Here is a 19139-nt window from a genome sequence, read left to right on the forward strand (position 1 = left end):
ATAGAAGTGTAGATAGAACCATGACACAATGTGGTACTGCATACCTCAGCAGACAAATTAGGTGCCCTTGTAACACTTTTTGAAATTGTTCCATTATCATTTATATGCTAAATGATTTATGGTGATATCTGAGAGGCTACAATATATATCACGATATAGATTTAAGGCCATGTTGTCCGTCCCTAGTCTCCAATGGACCATGACAGAAATACAAATATTATAATTATGCAGGGCTGGGCGATTATATGATCGTGATCGTTGATCGCGGTTAATTTGAGTTCGATCACTGATAGCATATTTCCTCAATCAAACATGGCGGAAAAATCTGTTAGAAGTTACCGGTATAATCCTGCACGGAACAATCCACCTTTATTGACCGTGATCCAGTGTGTGTCTGTGAATGTGTGTGTGACCATCTCGTTCCACAATTACATCACAACGTAATGAATGTCCAATCGTGTTGTCCCTCTTCCCCTTACACAGCTGGAAGTGCAGCCTAGAAGAACAAAATAAAGAAATATGACTAACACTAGCATATAAATTGATACACAACATTTAAAAGGAGCAGCAGCTTTAGTAATCACCAGTAATCCTGCCCTGAATGCGGACTTGCAGGCTCAGAACGTCTGTGACTGTATTCAACACACCCACTAATTTAATCAGAAAAGGCATTTTTATATCTAAATATTTTTAATCAGACGTTTTGTTTGTCTGCAAAGATTCCACTAAAAAAACTCTGCAAACAGACATTCATGTGTTGTACATTATTTTACAGTACCTCAAATTCAAACTGCACTTTAATGTACTTTTATTAAATACAAGATACATAATTTGAGTTTTAAAAACTCCACAATGTGGGTGACTGCTTGTTGTTTACCAAAGCACTGGTGAGAAGCACTGATGTGAACAAGTCATTAAAGAATACAAATATTAATTGACCATTTCAAGTGTTGTTTAGTACATGTTAACTTGTAGTATTCACTACACCAATTATTTGTGATGACAAAGCAAAAAAAAAAAACATAATAACTTTGAGAGGAAAATAAGTTGTTCTCTTTACCCCCACAAAATGTACCAAAAAAGAAGCAAACCTGTGGCTCTAAAACCAGGTATGGACTTTAGCGTGGGTTACCTGTCTTGTACTAGTAAACACAATTACCGTATTTTCCGCACTATAAGGCGCACCGGATTATTAGCCGCACCTTCTATGAATTACATATTTCATAATTTTGTCCACCAATAAGCCGCCCCGGACTATAAGCCGCGCCTACGCTGCGCTAAAGTGAATGTCAAAAAAACGCTGCGCTAAAGTGAATGTCAAAAAAACAGTCAGATAGTTCAGTCAAACTTTAATAATATATTGAAAACCAGCGTTCTAACAACTCTGTCCCAAAATGTACGCAAATGTGCAATCACAAACATAGTAAAATTCAAAATGGTGTAGAGCAATAAATAGCAATATAATGTTGCTCGAACGTTAATGTCACAACACACAAAATAAACATAGCGCTCACCTTCTGAAGTTATTCTTCATTCGTAAATCCTTCGAATTCTTCGTCTTCGGTGTCCGAATTGAAAAGTTGCGCAAGCGTGGGATCCAAAAATGGCCGGCTCCGCCTCGTCGAAGTCATCGGATTCAGTGTCGCTGTTGTTGTGCAGCAGTTCTGTGAATCCTGCCTTCCGGAAAGCTCGGACCACAGTTGTGACCGAAACTATCTGCCCAGGCATTTACGATCCACTGGCAGATGTTGGCGTATGTCGACCGGCGCTATCTGCCCGTCTTAGTGAAGGTGTGTTCGCCTTCGGAGCTGTGTGAAAAAAGCCACCCGGCCTCTTCGCGTAAACTTCCCTTAACCACTCGCTCATCTTTTCTTCATCCATCCATCCCTTCGAGTTAGCTTTTATGATGACGCCGGCTGGAAAGGTCTCTTTTGGCAAGGTCTTCCTTTTGAATATCATCATGGGTGGAAGTTAGCATGGCAAGCTAGAACCACAGTGAAGGATGACTTCTCATTCCCTGTGGTGCGAATATTCACCGTACGTGCTCCCGTTCCACAGTGCGGTTCACAGGAATATCAGCTGTGAAATACGGTAGTAATCCGTGTGCGGATGGAGAGATTGCGTCTTTTTATGAACCGGATCGCTTAGTAGGAGCCATTTTGTGGTCTTTACAGATGTAAACAGGAAATGAAACGTACGGTGATATCCGCGCGTTTTTTCTTCTTCTTCCGGGGGCGGGTGAAGCGCTTCCTGTTCTATGGGGGCGGGTGCTTTCCTTGGCGGTTGCTTGCGTAGAAGAAGAAGCGCTTCCTGTTCTACCGGGAAAAAAGATGGCGGCTGTTTACCGAAGTTGCGAGACCGAAACTTTATGAAAATGAATCGTAATAAAGCGCACCGGGTTATAAGGCGCACTGTCAGCTTTTGAGAAAAATTGTGGTTTTTAGGTGCGCCTTATAGTGCGGAAAATACGGTACAGGTAAAAGCCAGTAAATTAGAATATTTTGAAAAACTTGATTTCTTTCAGTAATTGCATTCAAAAGGTGTAACTTGTACATTATATTTATTCATTGCACACAGACTGATGCATTCAAATGTTTATTTCATTTAATTTTGATGATTTGAAGTGGCAACAAATGAAAATCCAAAATTCCGTGTGTCACAAAATTAGAATATTACTTAAGGCTAATACAAAAAAGGGATTTTTAGAAATGTTGGCCAACTGAAAAGTATGAAAATGAAAAATATGAGCATGTACAATACTCAATACTTGGTTGGAGCTCCTTTTGCCTCAATTACTGCGTTAATGCTGCGTGGCATGGAGTCGATGAGTTTCTGGCACTGCTCAGGTGTTATGAGAGCCCAGGTTGCTCTGATAGTGGCCTTCAACTCTTCTGCGTTTTTGGGTCTGGCATTCTGCATCTTCCTTTTCACAATACCCCACAGATTTTCTATGGGGCTAAGGTCAGGGGAGTTGGCGGGCCAATTTAGAACAGAAATACCATGGTTCGTAAACCAGGCACGGGTAGATTTTGCGCTGTGTGCAGGCGCCAAGTCCTGTTGGAACTTGAAATCTCCATCTCCATAGAGCAGGTCAGCAGCAGGAAGCATGAAGTGCTCTAAAACTTGCTGGTAGACAGCTGCGTTGACCCTGGATCTCAGGAAACAGAGTGGACCGACACCAGCAGATGACATGGCACCCCAAACCATCACCCAACCATGCAAATTTTGCATTTCCTTTGGAAATCGAGGTCCCAGAGTCTGGAGGAAGACAGGAGAGGCACAGGATCCACGTTGCCTGAAGTCTAGTGTAAAGTTTCCACCATCAGTGATGGTTTGGGGTGCCATGTCATCTGCTGGTGTCAGTCCACTCTGTTTCCTGAGATCCAGGGTCAACGCAGCCGTCTACCAGCAAGTTTTAGAGCACTTCATGCTTCCTGCTGCTGACCTGCTCTATGGAGATGGAGATTTCAAGTTCCAACAGGACTTGGCGCCTGCACACAGCGCAAAATCTACCCGTGCCTGGTTTACGAACCATGGTATTTCTGTTCTAAATTGGCCCGCCAACTCCCCTGACCTTAGCCCCATAGAAAATCTGTGGGGTATTGTGAAAAGGAAGATGCAGAATGCCAGACCCAAAAACGCAGAAGAGTTGAAGGCCACTATCAGAGCAACCTGGGCTCTCATAACACCTGAGCAGTGCCAGAAACTCATCGACTCCATGCCACGCCGCATTAGCGCAGTAATTGAGGCAAAAGGAGCTCCAACCAAGTATTGAGTATTGTACATGCTCATATTTTTCATTTTCATACTTTTCAGTTGGCCAACATTTCTAAAAATCCCTTTTTTGTATTAGCCTTAAGTAATATTCTAATTTTGTGACACACGGAATTTTGGATTTTCATTTGTTGCCACTTCAAATCATCAAAATTAAATGAAATAAACATTTGAATGCATCAGTCTGTGTGCAATTAATAAATATAATGTACAAGTTACACCTTTTGAATGCAATTACTGAAATAAATCAAGTTTTTCAAAATATTCTAATTTACTGGCTTTTACCTGTGTATATATATGAACAAAATGGCAGTTGTCAGGTGTTAGCATATATTACTTCAATCAAACATGGTGGAAATGTTACAAGATACTGCAGTAGTAAACAGTAGGGATTAAGGCTGCAGCTAACGATTATTTTTCTATCGATTAATCCATAGATTATTTTTTTCGATTAATCGGTTAATCTATAGATTATTTTTTTGATTAATCTATAGATTATTTTTTCTTTTACCGAGTATTTTTTTAATTTAAAATGAAGATGAAAAAATAAATGTAGGCCACTTTTTTTCAAAAGGCATGACTTTTATTTACAAAAAAAAAAGTATGGCCACTCAGTCAACATTGACAACATGACAAAATATTCTGTAACAATGTAAACATTTAAAACTTTTAACATTTAACAAAATGAAAAGTAGCTTATTTGCTTTTTAATGTGCAAATATAAAAGTAAACATCCAGTGCAAATCTTAATATTCTGCAATAGTATAAGCATTTCAAAAGTAAAAGTATTGCTTATTTTGCTTTAAAATGTGCAAAAATAAAGATAAACATCCAATACAAAAAAGTGCAAAACGAAATATTCTGTAACAGTGTAAACATTTCAACAAAAGTAAAAGTATTGCTTATTTTGCTTAATAACACAACAATGATAATATGATTAAAGTGAAAGTTAATTGTTCGTTTGTACATAGTATATGTAACTGTTAATGTTGTAAAAGGTATTTGCACAACTAATTAACGTTAGCGTTAAAGAGGAGCGCGTCTTTGTAAACACTGAACAGGCACGCCAAACGCGCCTCTCAGAGCGAAACAGTGTTTTAGTTTATGAATTTACAACGCAGATACAAATGACACATTCATGTTTTTGTGTAATGATGACAACGTATACTCACGCGGACGATTGACTAGTTGATGGTGATGGCAAGAACTCTGTCCGGTGTTTTCTTTTCAAATGTTCGTTCATAGCCGTTGTGCTGCTATGATAGGCCATTTCCGCTCGACACAGTGTGCATACAACAACTGTCAAGTGTTTTGTTTTTTTCGCTGTGCTTATCCCACACTTGAAGGGATGTACCAATGCTGAATGTGGCTTCTGGATTTCACTCAAAAGACCAGACCGTAGTTACTTTTTCCTTTTATTTTCCTTTAGTTTGCAACAGTTTTTCCAACAAAGAAACCGCTTCTTTTTTCTTCTTTAGTCTTTTTAGCAGTGTTAGTAGACTTTAGTTTCTTTAGCTGTCATTAGCTGTCTTTAGTAGCCTTTAGCTTCTTTAGTAGCCTTTAGCTTCTTTAGTAGGTGAAAAACCTTTAAGGACAAAACACCACAAGATTAACATGCTGTAAAAAATCAATCAATTATCAATCCCATAATTTACAATTATTAATTAGGCTATCAAACTCTTAACCATTAAACAAGTGCAAGAAAATGGACACATCTTTTCCCTTTAAGTTAAAACAGATTTGAAATAAATTGTCTCAACATAAATGCACCAAGATACATATACAATACATTTAAACCCAGAAACACAATAGATAAATGCAGCAGAAAACCCAATATGCAAATACATAAATACCTAACCAATTAACCACCTATTTAGATACATATTTAAAATACATATTCATTATAAATATATTATTCATTTAGCAGTGAAACACTCAATCTTAAACGCTGTCTACTGGTAGAAAAATGACCCTTTTTTTATGCCCTCACCAGCAGCCAATGATCCAACACAGTTAAATCCAACACTTTAAGTTGAGCGACTTCACCCTCCTGATGAAGCAAACTGCTCCAACATTTATCAAACTAAGCAACGAATATCAACACTAAACAACAGTTACACAAACACCGAGTGTATTTAGCCTCCAGACTAAGCACGCTACATGCACACAACTCCCCCGGACCCCTCATCTCACCAGCGCAACAGGTGCGCCACACCCACAAAGAGAAATAAAGTGTAATCTTATCGGCTGTCCGTTCAGCTTTTGGTTTTGGTACACTTTTGGCACAACTCTGGGTTATCTGTAATGAACTAAACCTTTTTCCACTCTGCGCTGGCGTCTTTTGTACTCCTTGATTTGACACAGCGGTCTAATTACCGGGCTCGCGCACCAGCAGATGAGACGGGAGTGCGCCGCGTTATACCTGCGCGTGAACGTAAACTGATCGGCTCTGATCATATAAGCCGACTGGCCGAAATAATGCCGAATTATATACATTTCCTGGGGTTGCCTAGGTGAATAGGGACGCGGATGTGCTCTAAGATCAAATATAATTTTATTAAGTGGTGCTAAGCAGCCACGGTTGCGAGCTCGCGCGTCAGCTGACGAGACAGCTGTTCGCCGCTACAACATTATTAGGCCGTTTATTGAAATACTCCCACACTTTTGACGACTTTTGGCGTGCTTTTTTCCCCTCGCTCGCACCGCTCGCATCGTCTGCTTTGCGCTCCGCCATGACGGTAGTGTGACGTAAATATGCGACGCGTCGACGCACAAAAGTGGCGTCGACATATTTACGTAACCGATGACGTCGACAATGTCGACGCGTCGTTTCAGCCTTAGTAGGGATTAGGGCTGGGCGATATATCAATATACTCGATATATCGCGGGTTTGTCTCTGTGCAATATAGAAAATGACTATATCGTGATATTCAAGTATACGTTCTCACGCAGTTGCTTTTAGCTGCGGGCATTACACTACAGGCTCTTCTCACTCTTTCTTGTCTCTCCTTCTCACAGAGACTTAAACGATCGCACCTTCTTACATACGTCACATACGTATACGCTCTCACGGAGCAGAGAGATAGCGGCATGGGTAACGTTAGCTGTGGTGCGAGTGGTAATACGAGAGAAAGAAGGTGCGAATCTGGTAACAAATGAAGGAAGAATTAATTCCCAAGAAAAACAGCACGGGGTCCATCGTCTGGCGGTGGTTTGGCTTCAAGCGGGAATATGTCGAACAGACAACCGTAATTTGTCAAGTGTGGAACAAAAGCGTTACTACGAAAAGTAGCATTACTGCTAATATGTAGCATCATTTGAAAAGTCACCTGCTGGAGAATGAATGAAGAGTGCGTGAAACTCCGCATCTCCGTTCAGTGCCACACCAACAAAATGCCGAGGCAACCATTAGGTCTCGCAACTACGGTAAACACCGTATGAAAAGAATAGTCAACAACAGAAGGAGATACCGTCCGCAGGAACCTACCACATAGTGCAGCACATACACTATTTGATTTCCTATTATGCAGCTCATTTTTATGTGACAGTTATTGAAATATCTTGTGTGACATCATGCACAAAAGTGCACTTTATTTTTTTTAAACTGTTGTAGTGCGTTCTGTACAAAAAGTGCACTTTAATTTAGTGTTGTTTTGATATGTCATCTTAGTGACATCATGCACAAAAGTGCACTCAAACCTTGTTTTAAAATGTCTCTGACAATCTTGCACTTTCTGTTTTGAAAATGACATGAATGTTTGTGCCACTGCTTAATAACTGTTTAATAAATACAGTTTTGGGTCAATTGACTTAGTTGTGATTTCCCTCTCTGCATGAAAGTTTAAAATGAGCATATATTAATGCAGTATGAAGAAGAATGTTTTAATGTAGACACATAGAATCATCATACTGGTGTGATTATATGCATCAAGTGTTCATTCAAGACTAAGGCAAAATATCGAGATATACAGGTATATCTGTATCGTGACATGGCCTAAAAATATCAAGATATTAAAAAAAGGCCATATCGCCCAGCCCTAGTAGGGATGCAATGGTAATAGCTATAATTCTATAGGCCATCCGCATTAATTAAAAAAAAAAATCATATCAAACGAGATCAGATTATATGAAAAAATAAATAATCCTGACAATTTTTTTGCCGTATCGCCCAGCCCTACAAAAACTTAATTTGACATTTTTATTCTGCTGCAATGCTGCCAGGTTCAAATGACTGACGGACTCTTCTGTCACTTTAGGAAGGCTCATTGCAACGTTTACATGAACATCGCTGTTGCGAACTCAGCGCTGAGTCGCTCCCCTTCCCTGAGCCACGTCCACCTCAAAGTCCAGATCACGTGTCTCCCCAACACATCCGACCCGCACGGGACACAGCTGACTCATCACCTGGTCAGGAGCAGGAAGTGTGCGTGGACGCAAGCTCCAATGAAGATCAGTCATCAAAGGAGTGGGAAGAAGAAGAAGGACTAAAAGGAGGCGGAGAGGAGAAGATGGAGACTCCTGCCAAGGTCTCAGAACGTAACCCCCGGAAGAAGGAAGAAGGAGCCAGAGAGGAGCTGAAGGGGACTAAAGACGACGTAAAGGTGAAGCGCAGTGAGGTGCTGAGGAGCTGCCCTATGTGCCTGCAGGTCTTCCCTGACAGGTCAGTATGGAAATGTTTGCTATAAAGTATTTGTCTCACGTGAGCAAATGTGAAAACTATACGTCTTGTGCACTGTAGAACTGCACTCGTTGGGCTACGTCGGTAGGTGCTAGCCATAGCTATTTAAAACGTTCACATTTAGCATTTTATCAATGAGTCATTGAAGCAAGAGATGTGGAGGATAGCCACTGATCAGTAGGGGGGCACAAACAAAATCGATTCAGTTACGAATCGCCATTTTTATTCACCCAGATTGTAAATCGATTTACTGTTTACAAAAATCTATTTAAAAAAAAAAAAAAACACACACACATATATATACATATATATTAGGAGTGTGGGAAAAAATCGATTCGAATTCGAATCACGATTCTCACGTTGTGCGATTCAGAATCGATTCTCATTTTTAAAAAATCGATTTTTTTTTTTTTGGTAATTAAAAAAAAAAAAAAAGTTTACTTTATTTTTTATTTTTTTAATGTTTTTATTAATCAATCCAACAAAACATTACACAGCAGTACCATAACAATGCAATCCAATTCCAAAACCAAACCCGACCCAGCAACACTCAGAACTGCAATAAACGGAGCAATTGAGAGGAGACACAAACACGACACAGAACAAACCAAAAGTAGTGAAACAAAAATGAATATTATCAACAACAGTATCAATATTAGTAACAATTTCAACATAGCAGTGATTAAAAATCCCTCATTGACATTATCATTAGACAGTTATAAAAAAAAGAAAGAAAAAGAACAATATCACAGTGGCTTACCCTTGCATCGCATCTCATAAGCTTGACAACACACTGTGTCCAATATTTTCACAAAGATAAAATAAGTCATATTTTTGGTTCATTTGATAGTTAAAACAAATTTACATTATTGCAATCAGTTGATAAAACATTGTCCTTTACAATTATAAAAGCTTTTTACAAAAATCTACTACTCTGCTTGCATGTCAGCAGACTGGGGTAGATCCTGCTGAAATCCTATGTATTGAATGAATAGAGAATCCTTTTGAATCGGGAAAAAAATCGTTTTTGATCGAGAATCGTGTTGAATTGAAAAAAAAAAATCGATTTTGAATCGAATCGTGACCCCAAGAATCGATATTGAATCGAATCGTGGGACACCCAAAGATTCACATATATATATATATATATATATATATATATATATATATATATGTATATGTATATATGTATATATATATATTTAAAAAAAACAATTTTTTTTAAATTTTTTAATTTTATTTGTTTATTTATTTATTTTATTTTTATTTTTTTTTATTTAATTGAATTTTAAAAATGTATATAATGTTTTTAATTGGGAAAATATAAATTATATATATTTTTAATTTTAAAAATAAAAAATAATATATATATATATATATATATATATATATATATATATATATATATATATATATATATATATATATATATATATATATATACATACATATATAATACAAAAAAAACAATCCTCTCCATGCAACCAGATGGCGCTTGTCTAACCTGCAACCTATTTAGAAAAAGTTCCATTATCATTATTATACCAAATAACACGTTGCAAGAATTGTGTTGAACCGATTCTGAATTAAATCGTCACCCCAAGAGTCAAAATCAGAGCGAATGGTTTGGTGCCCGAAGATTTACACACCTTTGGCCGATACTTTTTTTCATTTCTGGCTAGCAGCTAGCTGTGTCATACACAGTGTGGAGCCGCTCCCATAAGTTAATAACCATCACCTACATTGCAGCAAATAAAGTGCATTTCTAACAGGTATCATTATCACTGGAGAACAAGGCTAAACATGTCACGCACTGAGTAAGAACAAACAAGAAGGCATGCTAATCGCTAAGCTACCATGAAAGGAGAGAAGAAGTAAGTGCTTAGTGAAGTTTAAGAAGTGTAGATGGAAGCACGTTACAGCAGGAAGTACCGTATTTTCCGGAGTATAAGTCGCTCCGGAGTATAATCGCACCGGCCGAAAATGCATAATAAAGAAGGAAAAAAACATATATAAGTCGCACTGGAGTATAAGTCGCATTTTTTGGGGGAAATTTATTTGATAAAATTCAACACCATTTGAAAGGCAATTTAAAATAAATAAAGAATAGTGAACAACAGGCTGAATAAGTGTACGTTATATAACGCATAAATAACCAACTGAGAACGTGCCATGGTATGTTAATTTAACATATTATGGTAAGAGTCATTCAAATAACTATAGCATATAGAACATGCTATATGTTTACCAAACAATCTGTCACTCCTAATCGCTAAATCCCATGAAATCTTATACGTCTAGTCTCTTACGTGAATGAGCTAAATAATATTATTTGATATTTGACGGTAATGTGTTAATAATTTCACACATAAGTCACTCCTGACTATGAAAAAAACTGCGACTTATAGTCCGAAAAATACGGTAAGCAGATATAAAAAGTCTTAAAAAGTCTAAAAAAGTCCTAAATCCAATCATTTGAATTTAAAATGTCTACAATTCTCCTAAAATCTCATAAAAGTTGTTAATTACGATTTTGAAAGGTCTTAAAAATGTATTGACGTTACTTTTATTTAAAATATACATAAACTTCAGTCTCGCTTTGAAATGTTCCGATTTTTGAGGACGCTATAACGTAACTACACAGCAGAACTAACTGTGCTGCCCGGTCAGAATTTATCGAACACCACCAGCTATTGCTGTGCGCGCAGCTGTGTGTTGACAGCTTAGTTAGCATAGAAAACTTTAAACAGAACCGAATTACAGTACTTGCATGGATGGGTTAGTGCAAGTTTAATGATTTGTGGCTTCAAGACGAACAGTTCAGTACATGGTTGAAGCCGGTGGAGGTAAACGCATATGAAGCACACTGCACTTTGTGCAAGAAAACTTTAAAACTTGAAACATTGGGCATCAAGGCATTAGAATCCCATTGCAAATCAAAAAGCTCAAGGCGGTGATAAAATGCCAGCAGCAAACGCTGTCAATCAGCCGCTATTGCTCCACATCAGGAGCCGGAGCATCGAGGTCCAGCAACTCCAGTCGACCTACGGACAGCATTTGGGTCTACTTCGACACTAAAAGTGGAGGTGCTAGGGACTTTTCACACGGTAACTAAGCACCAGTCAGATACTGGTAATGAGCACATTGATGAGCTGTTCCAGATTATGTTCCCGGATTCAGTGATAGCAAAAACGTTTAAGTGTGGAAAAGACAAGACGGCGTACATAGCGCGGTTTGGATTAGTCGATTACATCAAGAGAGACCTCATCTTCAAAGTTTAGGGCCCGTTTGTGCCGATGTTCGACGAAAGCCTGAATCAAACGAACAAGACCAAGCATGTGCGTTTTTGGGAAGGCGAGCGGCTCCAGTCAAGGTACCTGGGGTCCCAGTTTATGGGGCCTGTGACGGCTCAGGACTTACATGTCAAGATAAGTATTAAAGCATTGCATAATTTAAAAAAATTAAAAAATTAATGATTTTTTTTCCCTCATCAGGACATACTAGATTATAATACCAGAAGTACTAAACATAGCATTGCATAATTTTTATTTTTATTTTTCATGATTTTTTTTTCTTATCAGCACATACTAGATACAAATACCACTCTTTAGTGACAGCTTGTGTGGGTGTGTGGGTCTCTGTGTGTGTGAGTGTGTATGTGAATGTATGTATTTATTTATTCCAATTTTTCTTCAAGTCTTTTGTACTTTTTTGCCTGTATCGATGTGAAATGGGTCTTAAATTGTATTCATTATGGTCTTAAAAAAGTCTTAAATTTGGCTTGTTGAAACCTGCAGAGACCATGTATTAACAGGAAATGAACAAGGAGACTAATAAGAGTTACTGTCATTAGATTGATATATTTTGTTGTTTTTGTTAATGTTCACAAACTCTGGTAATAACTGAATAATTTAAAAGAGTGGTAGATTTTGTTGTACCGTATTTTGCGCACTATAAGGCACACCGGATTATAAGGCCCACCTTCAATGAATGGCATATTTCGAAACGTTGTTCATATATAAGGCGCACCGGATTATAAGGCGCACCTATGCATCCATTAGATTGAGCTGCGCTAAAGGGAATGTCAACAAAACAGTCAGGTCAGTCAAACTTTATTAATAGATCACAAACCAGCATTCTGACAACTCTGTTCACTCCCAAAATGAATAAACAGCTGTTTTATTATTCTCCCCGAGGTAAAGTCAGTGACGTGGTGTTTTGTTTATCTTTTAACAACCGCAAGGTATAACATGTAGTGCAACATTTATATCACATACTGGAGGGAAACTTTTCCCTGATTCAATAAACAGGTAAAAAACAGTGACACTGTTACGGTAAATCAAACCTTAGTGCAATCACAATATACGTTGCTCAAACGTTAATGTCACACAACACAACACAACACACAAAATAAACATGTAATGCTCACTTTATGAAGTTATTCCTCATCCACGAATCCCTCAAATTCTTCTTCTTCAGTGTCCGAATTAAACAGTTGGGCGGATACGACTTCGTCGAAGTCGTCATTAATCGAGTCAGTGTCGCTGCTGCTCTATTCCCGTGTTCTACTGCGTGACTGATCGTCTTAAGTTTAAACTCTGCATCGTAAGTGTGTCTCTTAATAGGAGCCATTTTGGGGTATTTACATAAACAAACAAATGGAAATCAAAACGGCACGCCTCGCGCAGTCATATATCCCAGCATGCACTGCGCGCTTCTTCTTCTTCTACGGGGACGGGGGAAAAAGAAGTTGGCGGCTGTTTACCGTAGTTGCGAGACCTAAACTTTATGAAAATGAAGTGTAGGTTTGTTGTGGCTCAATATTGGTCCATATATAAGGCGCACCGGATTATAAGACGCACTGTCAGCTTTTGAGAAAATTTGAGGTTTTTAGGTGCGCTTTATAGTGCGGAAAATACGGTACTATTGACTTTGTTTTGATTAAACAATTGTATGTAATAAAAGTGAAGTGAAGTGAATTATATTTATATAGCGCTTTTCTCTAGTGACTCAAAGCGCTTTACATAGTGAAACCCAATATCTAAGTTACATTTAAACCAGTGTGGGTGGCACTGGGAGCAGGTGGGTAAAGTGTCTTGCCCAAGGACACAACGGCAGTGACTAGGATGGCGGAAGCGGGGATCGAACCTGGAACCCTCACGTTGCTGGCACGGCCACTCTACCAACCGAGCTATACCGCCCCAAAGACAAAATTAAGTAGTTTAGATATTGTTACACTGTCAATAACCATAAATACACTAAAACATTTACAGTTGATACATGTGATCGGTTTCGGTCGATCTCACTCATGGATGATTGGTATAAAACCCTGATCGGAACATGCCTGTTGTTAGCTTGCTATATTAGTGTTACTTACGTTATTAGCATTTTCCTTAAATAATAGCCCAAAAGCCAAAGAGTACTATCTCAAATCACAAGTAGGGTTCCTAACAGAACAGAATGGTTCTGTAATTAGAAACTTTTGTAATAAGACACCAAGATACACGTCCCTTATGTAGTTGAGAAGGGACACACTTTTTCCCGTATTACAGTGAAAATCAAAAATAATCTATAAAATGTAAAGTCACTCTCCTCTTCCCCCGCTTGAAGCGATCAAGCCAGTTTGCAAGCTAACCAGTTAGCAACCAAGCCAGTTAGCGAGCTAGCCAGTTAGCGAACTGGCCAGCTCTATTTATTTTTAAATAAACAACTGAAGACACAAACAACATAAATTAACAATATTCAAACAAATCAAGGCACATCAACATTAGACTTAGACTTCCTTTTTATTGTCATTCAAATTTGAACTTTACAGCACAGATAAGAATGGAATTTCGTTATATAAGCTCATGGTAGTGCAGGATAAAAAAGCAATAAGATGCATATATAAATAAATAAATAGGTTACTGTACAGATAAATATATTGCACTTTTCCACATGCGTCCACATTTATGGATGTATGTTATATTGTCTTTTTTAATTCCAGCGAGTTAATCCATTTTGGGGGGAGTTGAGGGGATAATTTAATTATGATGCGTTCAAGAGTCTTAAGGCCTGAGGGAAGAAGCTGTTACAGAACCTGGAGGTTCTGCTTCGGAGGCTGCGGAACCTCTTTCTAGAGTCCAGCAGTGAAAACAGTCCTTGGTGGGGGTGGGAAGAGTCTTTGCAGATTTTCTGAGCCCTGGTCAGGCAGCGGCTTTTTGCGATCTCATACATTACTGACGTTCACAGAGTTGGGCGATCAATCAATCAATCAATCAATCAATGTTTATTTATATTGCCCAAAATCACAAGTGTCTCAAAGGGCTGCACAAGCCACAACGTCATCCTCGGTTCAAATCCCACGGCAAGGAAAAACTCAACCCATTGTCATGATGTCAATGAGAATGACTATGAAAAACCTTGGAGAGGACCGCAGATGTGGGTGCCCCCCCACCCCCCTGGTGCAATGGACGTCGAGTGGGTCTAGCATAATATTGTGAAAATCCAGTCCATAGTGGATCTAACATAATAGTGAGAGTCCGGTCCATAGTGGATCAAACATAATAGTGAGAGTCCGGTCCATAGTGGATCTAACATAATAGTGAGAGTCCAGTCCATAATGGGCCCAGCAGGAGACCATCCCGAGCAGAGACGGGTCAGCAGCGCAGAGATGTTCCCAACCGATGCACAGGCGAGCGGTCCACCCCGGGTCCCGACTCTGGACAGCCAGCACTTCATCCATGGCCACCGGACCTGTGCCCCCCCCCCCCCCTTCCACAAGGGAGAGGGGGGCAGAGCAGAAAAGAAACAGCAGATCAACTGGTCTAAAAGGGGGGGCTATTTAAAGGCTAGAGTATACAAATGAGTTTTAAGATGGGACTTAAATGCTTCTACTGAGGTAGCATCTCTAACTGTTACCGGGAGGGCATTCCATAGTACTGGAACCCGAATAGAAAACGCTCTATAACCCGCAGACTTTTTTTGGGCTCTGGGAATCACTAATAAGCCGGAGTTCTTTGAACGCAGATTTCTTGCCGGGACATATGGTACAATACAATCGGCAAGATAGGATGGAGCTAGATCGTGTAGTATTTTATACGTAAGTAGTATAACCTTAAAGTCACATCTTAACGTCTTTATACTAAGAAAAAGTAGTAAAGAGAGTTAAGAGACAATATAAAAAGATAAAAACATGAAAATACAAAAAATAAGTAAAAATCTTAAATTCCTCCAATAAAGACAATAGTTTAAGGACTTTTCTGTTTTTAACCATTTTCCAAGATTGTATTAATAATTTGAAATCATTAATCCAATGAGAGAATTTGGGTTTCATCTTCAGAAATGGACTTTTATGTATGAAAAATGTAGCATGCAAAATAATAATAAATGTTGATTTCTAGGTTGCTATTGTTCATAAATATACCGAGTTAGCGAGCTAGCCAATCAGCTAGCATCTTCTATTCCATTTCTTTTTCAGGCAGTTAGCAACCATTTTCACAACACTAAAATTAAACCCATTCCAAATTGACCATCTCATGTTTTATTGTCAAAATGATGACGGTGTGATCTTGGAAAGTTCTTGCCAGCTCATTCCGTGTTTTTACAAGATAAATTGTTTTGACTTGAGGGCCCATACTTTGGAGATGTAATACTAAGTGCATTGTTCTTCACTCTGCAGCTGATTGAAAAGTTCCTCTAGAGCAGTGGTTCTTAACCTGGGTTCGATCGAACCCTCGGGGTTCGGTGAGTCGGCCTCAAGGGTTCGGCGGAGGTCAAGACACACCCGACTCATCGTGTAAATACAAACTTCTCCCTATTGGCGTATTACGGATACGGCAACAGCTGACTGATTTGCAGGTGTGTAATTTGTTGTGAGTTCATGCACTGTGTTGGTTTTGTTCTTTGAACAAGGTGATGTTCATGCACGGTTCATTTTGTGCACCAGTAAAAAAACATAACTGTCTTGAATTTGAACATTTTTATTTTTCACTAAAGAAAGGTTCAGTGAATGCGCATATGAAACTGGTGGGGTTCGGTACCTCCAACACTGTTAAGAACCACTGCTCTAAATCTCTTAGAAGCCTCAGTGTGGTCCAAGGGACAGGACAAGAATACTCCTCGGACCATACTTGCCAACCCTCCCGATTTTCCCGGGAGACTCCCGAATTTCAGTGCCCCTCCCGAAAATCTCCCAGGACAACCATTCTCCGGAATTTCTCCCGATTTCCACCCGGACAACAATATTGGGGGAGTAAGGCACTGCCTTTAGCGTCCTCTCTCACCTGAAAAGGAGACTATTATATATGTCTCCGTTATCCATAGGTTTATCTATAACCCATAAAGTAGGCAGGCACGGAGGTATTTCTCAGCGTGTGTTTATTCCAGCCGGCACGTTAATACACTGACACACAACATCCGGATTCCCATCATGCATTGCTTCAAAACTACGGCAAGTAGTAATGACCAAAAACATAACAGAGACGGAGCAGAAAAACGAAGAAGAGACATGGCGACGACGAGTAAGAAGAAGTACTCTTGCAAGTTCCAAAATGATTGGAAAAATTTCAGTTCATCCAGGACAGCTCGAAGGGGAAGGGGTATGCTGCCTGCACATTTTGTAGATCAGACTTCCCCATTGAACACGGTGGCCTAACGGATATACTCATTCATGAACGGATTATTGATATATATATATATATATGTATGTATATACTGTATACTTGAAGAAATATATACACCCCCCGCCCATCTCCCGAATTCAGAGGTTTCAAGGTTGGCAAGTATGCCTCGGACGTCAGACTGGGACTAAACCCTGTTTAACTCCTGCGCCCCCGTTCTGATCTCCTGCTTCCTGTGTCCCTGCAGCTTCTCCCAGATGGACTGTGATGGCCACCTGGCTCAGTGTCTGTCAGACATGAACGTGGACATGGCCTGGTGACCTGGGGCAAGACCACGTGGCCACGTTTCAGGATACCAGTGAGTGCCAGCAGAACCAAAATAACAAGAACTTGGCGCTTTTCTCCAGTCGGAAGTGACACGCTTGATGGAAATGTTCTTGTTCGTACTTTGAACTTATCTCACTTTTAAAGTGCCGTTTGAGTGTGGTCATGTGACTGATTGGGGAAACAGAGTCATGTGACAGAAGTCTCTCTGGCCAGCCAGTGATCAATGATTATAAATTAGGGCTCGGCGATAAAACGATATCAATATATATTGCGACAGACACGTAATCGGTATCAATAAAAAATGCGTTCAATATTTTGTTTCTTTTTTGATGGAAGAATGCGGAAGTATGGAAGCAAGGTTGGTTGCATGCAATTGCTCTCTGGTAACCGAGTGACACAAGAAGTGGTCACTGATCAGTGGGAGTGACAATCGGGTGACAGTCAAGTTTGGTTGCACCTTAGCTCACCCTTTAGAGCACAGCTGTAACTTCCTGCCACTAAACCTGCAGAAAATAGTACTTCTCAGGTTTACATTTTCACACTTTGCACTATTTTCTTACACTTTATGAAGCATTTCTTACATATTGCTTCATTTTAATAGCGTATTGTTAAGTGTTCAAAGTCATTTTACTATTTTGTTTACATTGTTGGAGTTTTTTTCCATCCTTGTGTTGACATTTCCTTTCTGCCTTGATAGCTGAGGGATTATAATCAGAGGAAGTTACATTTGAAATATAATATATTATTTTCCTGCTCCTTATTTGACATAATTGATAAAAACATTCAATAATTATTGATATAATCATAATATTGAAATAATTACTGCATAACACAAATTCATTTCCAAAGTTAAATAAAAATAACAGGGCAAATTAATGTTACACAGCCATTATTTCCTCGCTGTAAACCTGCAGAAAATAGTTAACATTTCCACACTTTGCACTATTTTCTTAGACTTTATGAAGCATGTCTTACATATTCCTTATTTTTAAAAGCTTATTGTTAAGTGTTCAATATGATTGTACTATTTTGTTTACTCTGATTGTTTTTCACGCTAATGGTGACATTTCTGCCTTGATAGCTGAAAGCAATATAATCAGAGGAAGTTTACATTTTAAATAAAATGTATTTTTCTCATAAGTCATAAAAATTGCAATAATTATCGATATAGACCGATATAAAACACGTATACCCTGATACAGCCCAGCCCTATTATAAATACAATAATGTAGTACAACATGTACGTGTGTAAATAACATTACTTATTTTAAATAAATAAATACAAACGTTCCAAGCATTTTTAATGCCTTAAAAGACGATAACGAAGGCTGTCAAATATGTGAGAAATATTTGAGTTTTCCACAAAAAGACGCAGACAATTCACAGAAAACCAGTATTGTTTTTAATAATTACACATATTTACAAAGATGCCGTGGAGCAAAAGAAGACTTCTCTAACCAGCGTTGATTTCAAACAAATGTCAACATTAAAAATGATTATTTTCCTTACTTTCTTTCGGTACCTTGGTTAGTGTTTAAGTCAGCCAAACATCTTTTTATTGGTCCCAAGAAATGATCACTACAGATATCAGGAAGATTGCTTTCGTGTGTGTGTGTGTGTGTGTGTGTGTGTGTGTGTGTGTGTGTGTGTGTGTGTGTGTGTGTGTGTGTGTGTGTGTGTGTGTGTGTGTGTGTTTTCGTTCTTGTATTTCTACCCTTCTTGAGACCAGAGGGAAAAGTACCTTCCATATGAGGACTAGT

At 38.8% G+C, this 19139-nt stretch overlaps 1 protein-coding gene across 1 annotated transcript in view; it reads left to right on the top strand.

Annotated features, from left to right (window-relative positions):
• LOC133624466 (uncharacterized) overlaps positions 1-17690 on the top strand; it is a 25034-nt gene extending 7344 nt beyond the window's left edge. Inside the window, exons 3-4 of the mRNA XM_061988043.1 lie at positions 8031-8434; positions 17300-17690. Of these exons, the coding sequence (XP_061844027.1) occupies positions 8031-8434; positions 17300-17372 (477 nt within the window). The 3' untranslated portion in view covers positions 17373-17690. The remainder of the gene's footprint in view (positions 1-8030; positions 8435-17299) is intronic.
• The last annotated feature ends 1449 nt before the right edge of the window (positions 17691-19139 follow it).

Source organism: Nerophis lumbriciformis, linkage group LG01 (genome assembly GCF_033978685.3).
Source record: "Nerophis lumbriciformis linkage group LG01, RoL_Nlum_v2.1, whole genome shotgun sequence".
Taxonomy (NCBI): Eukaryota; Metazoa; Chordata; class Actinopteri; order Syngnathiformes; family Syngnathidae; genus Nerophis; species Nerophis lumbriciformis.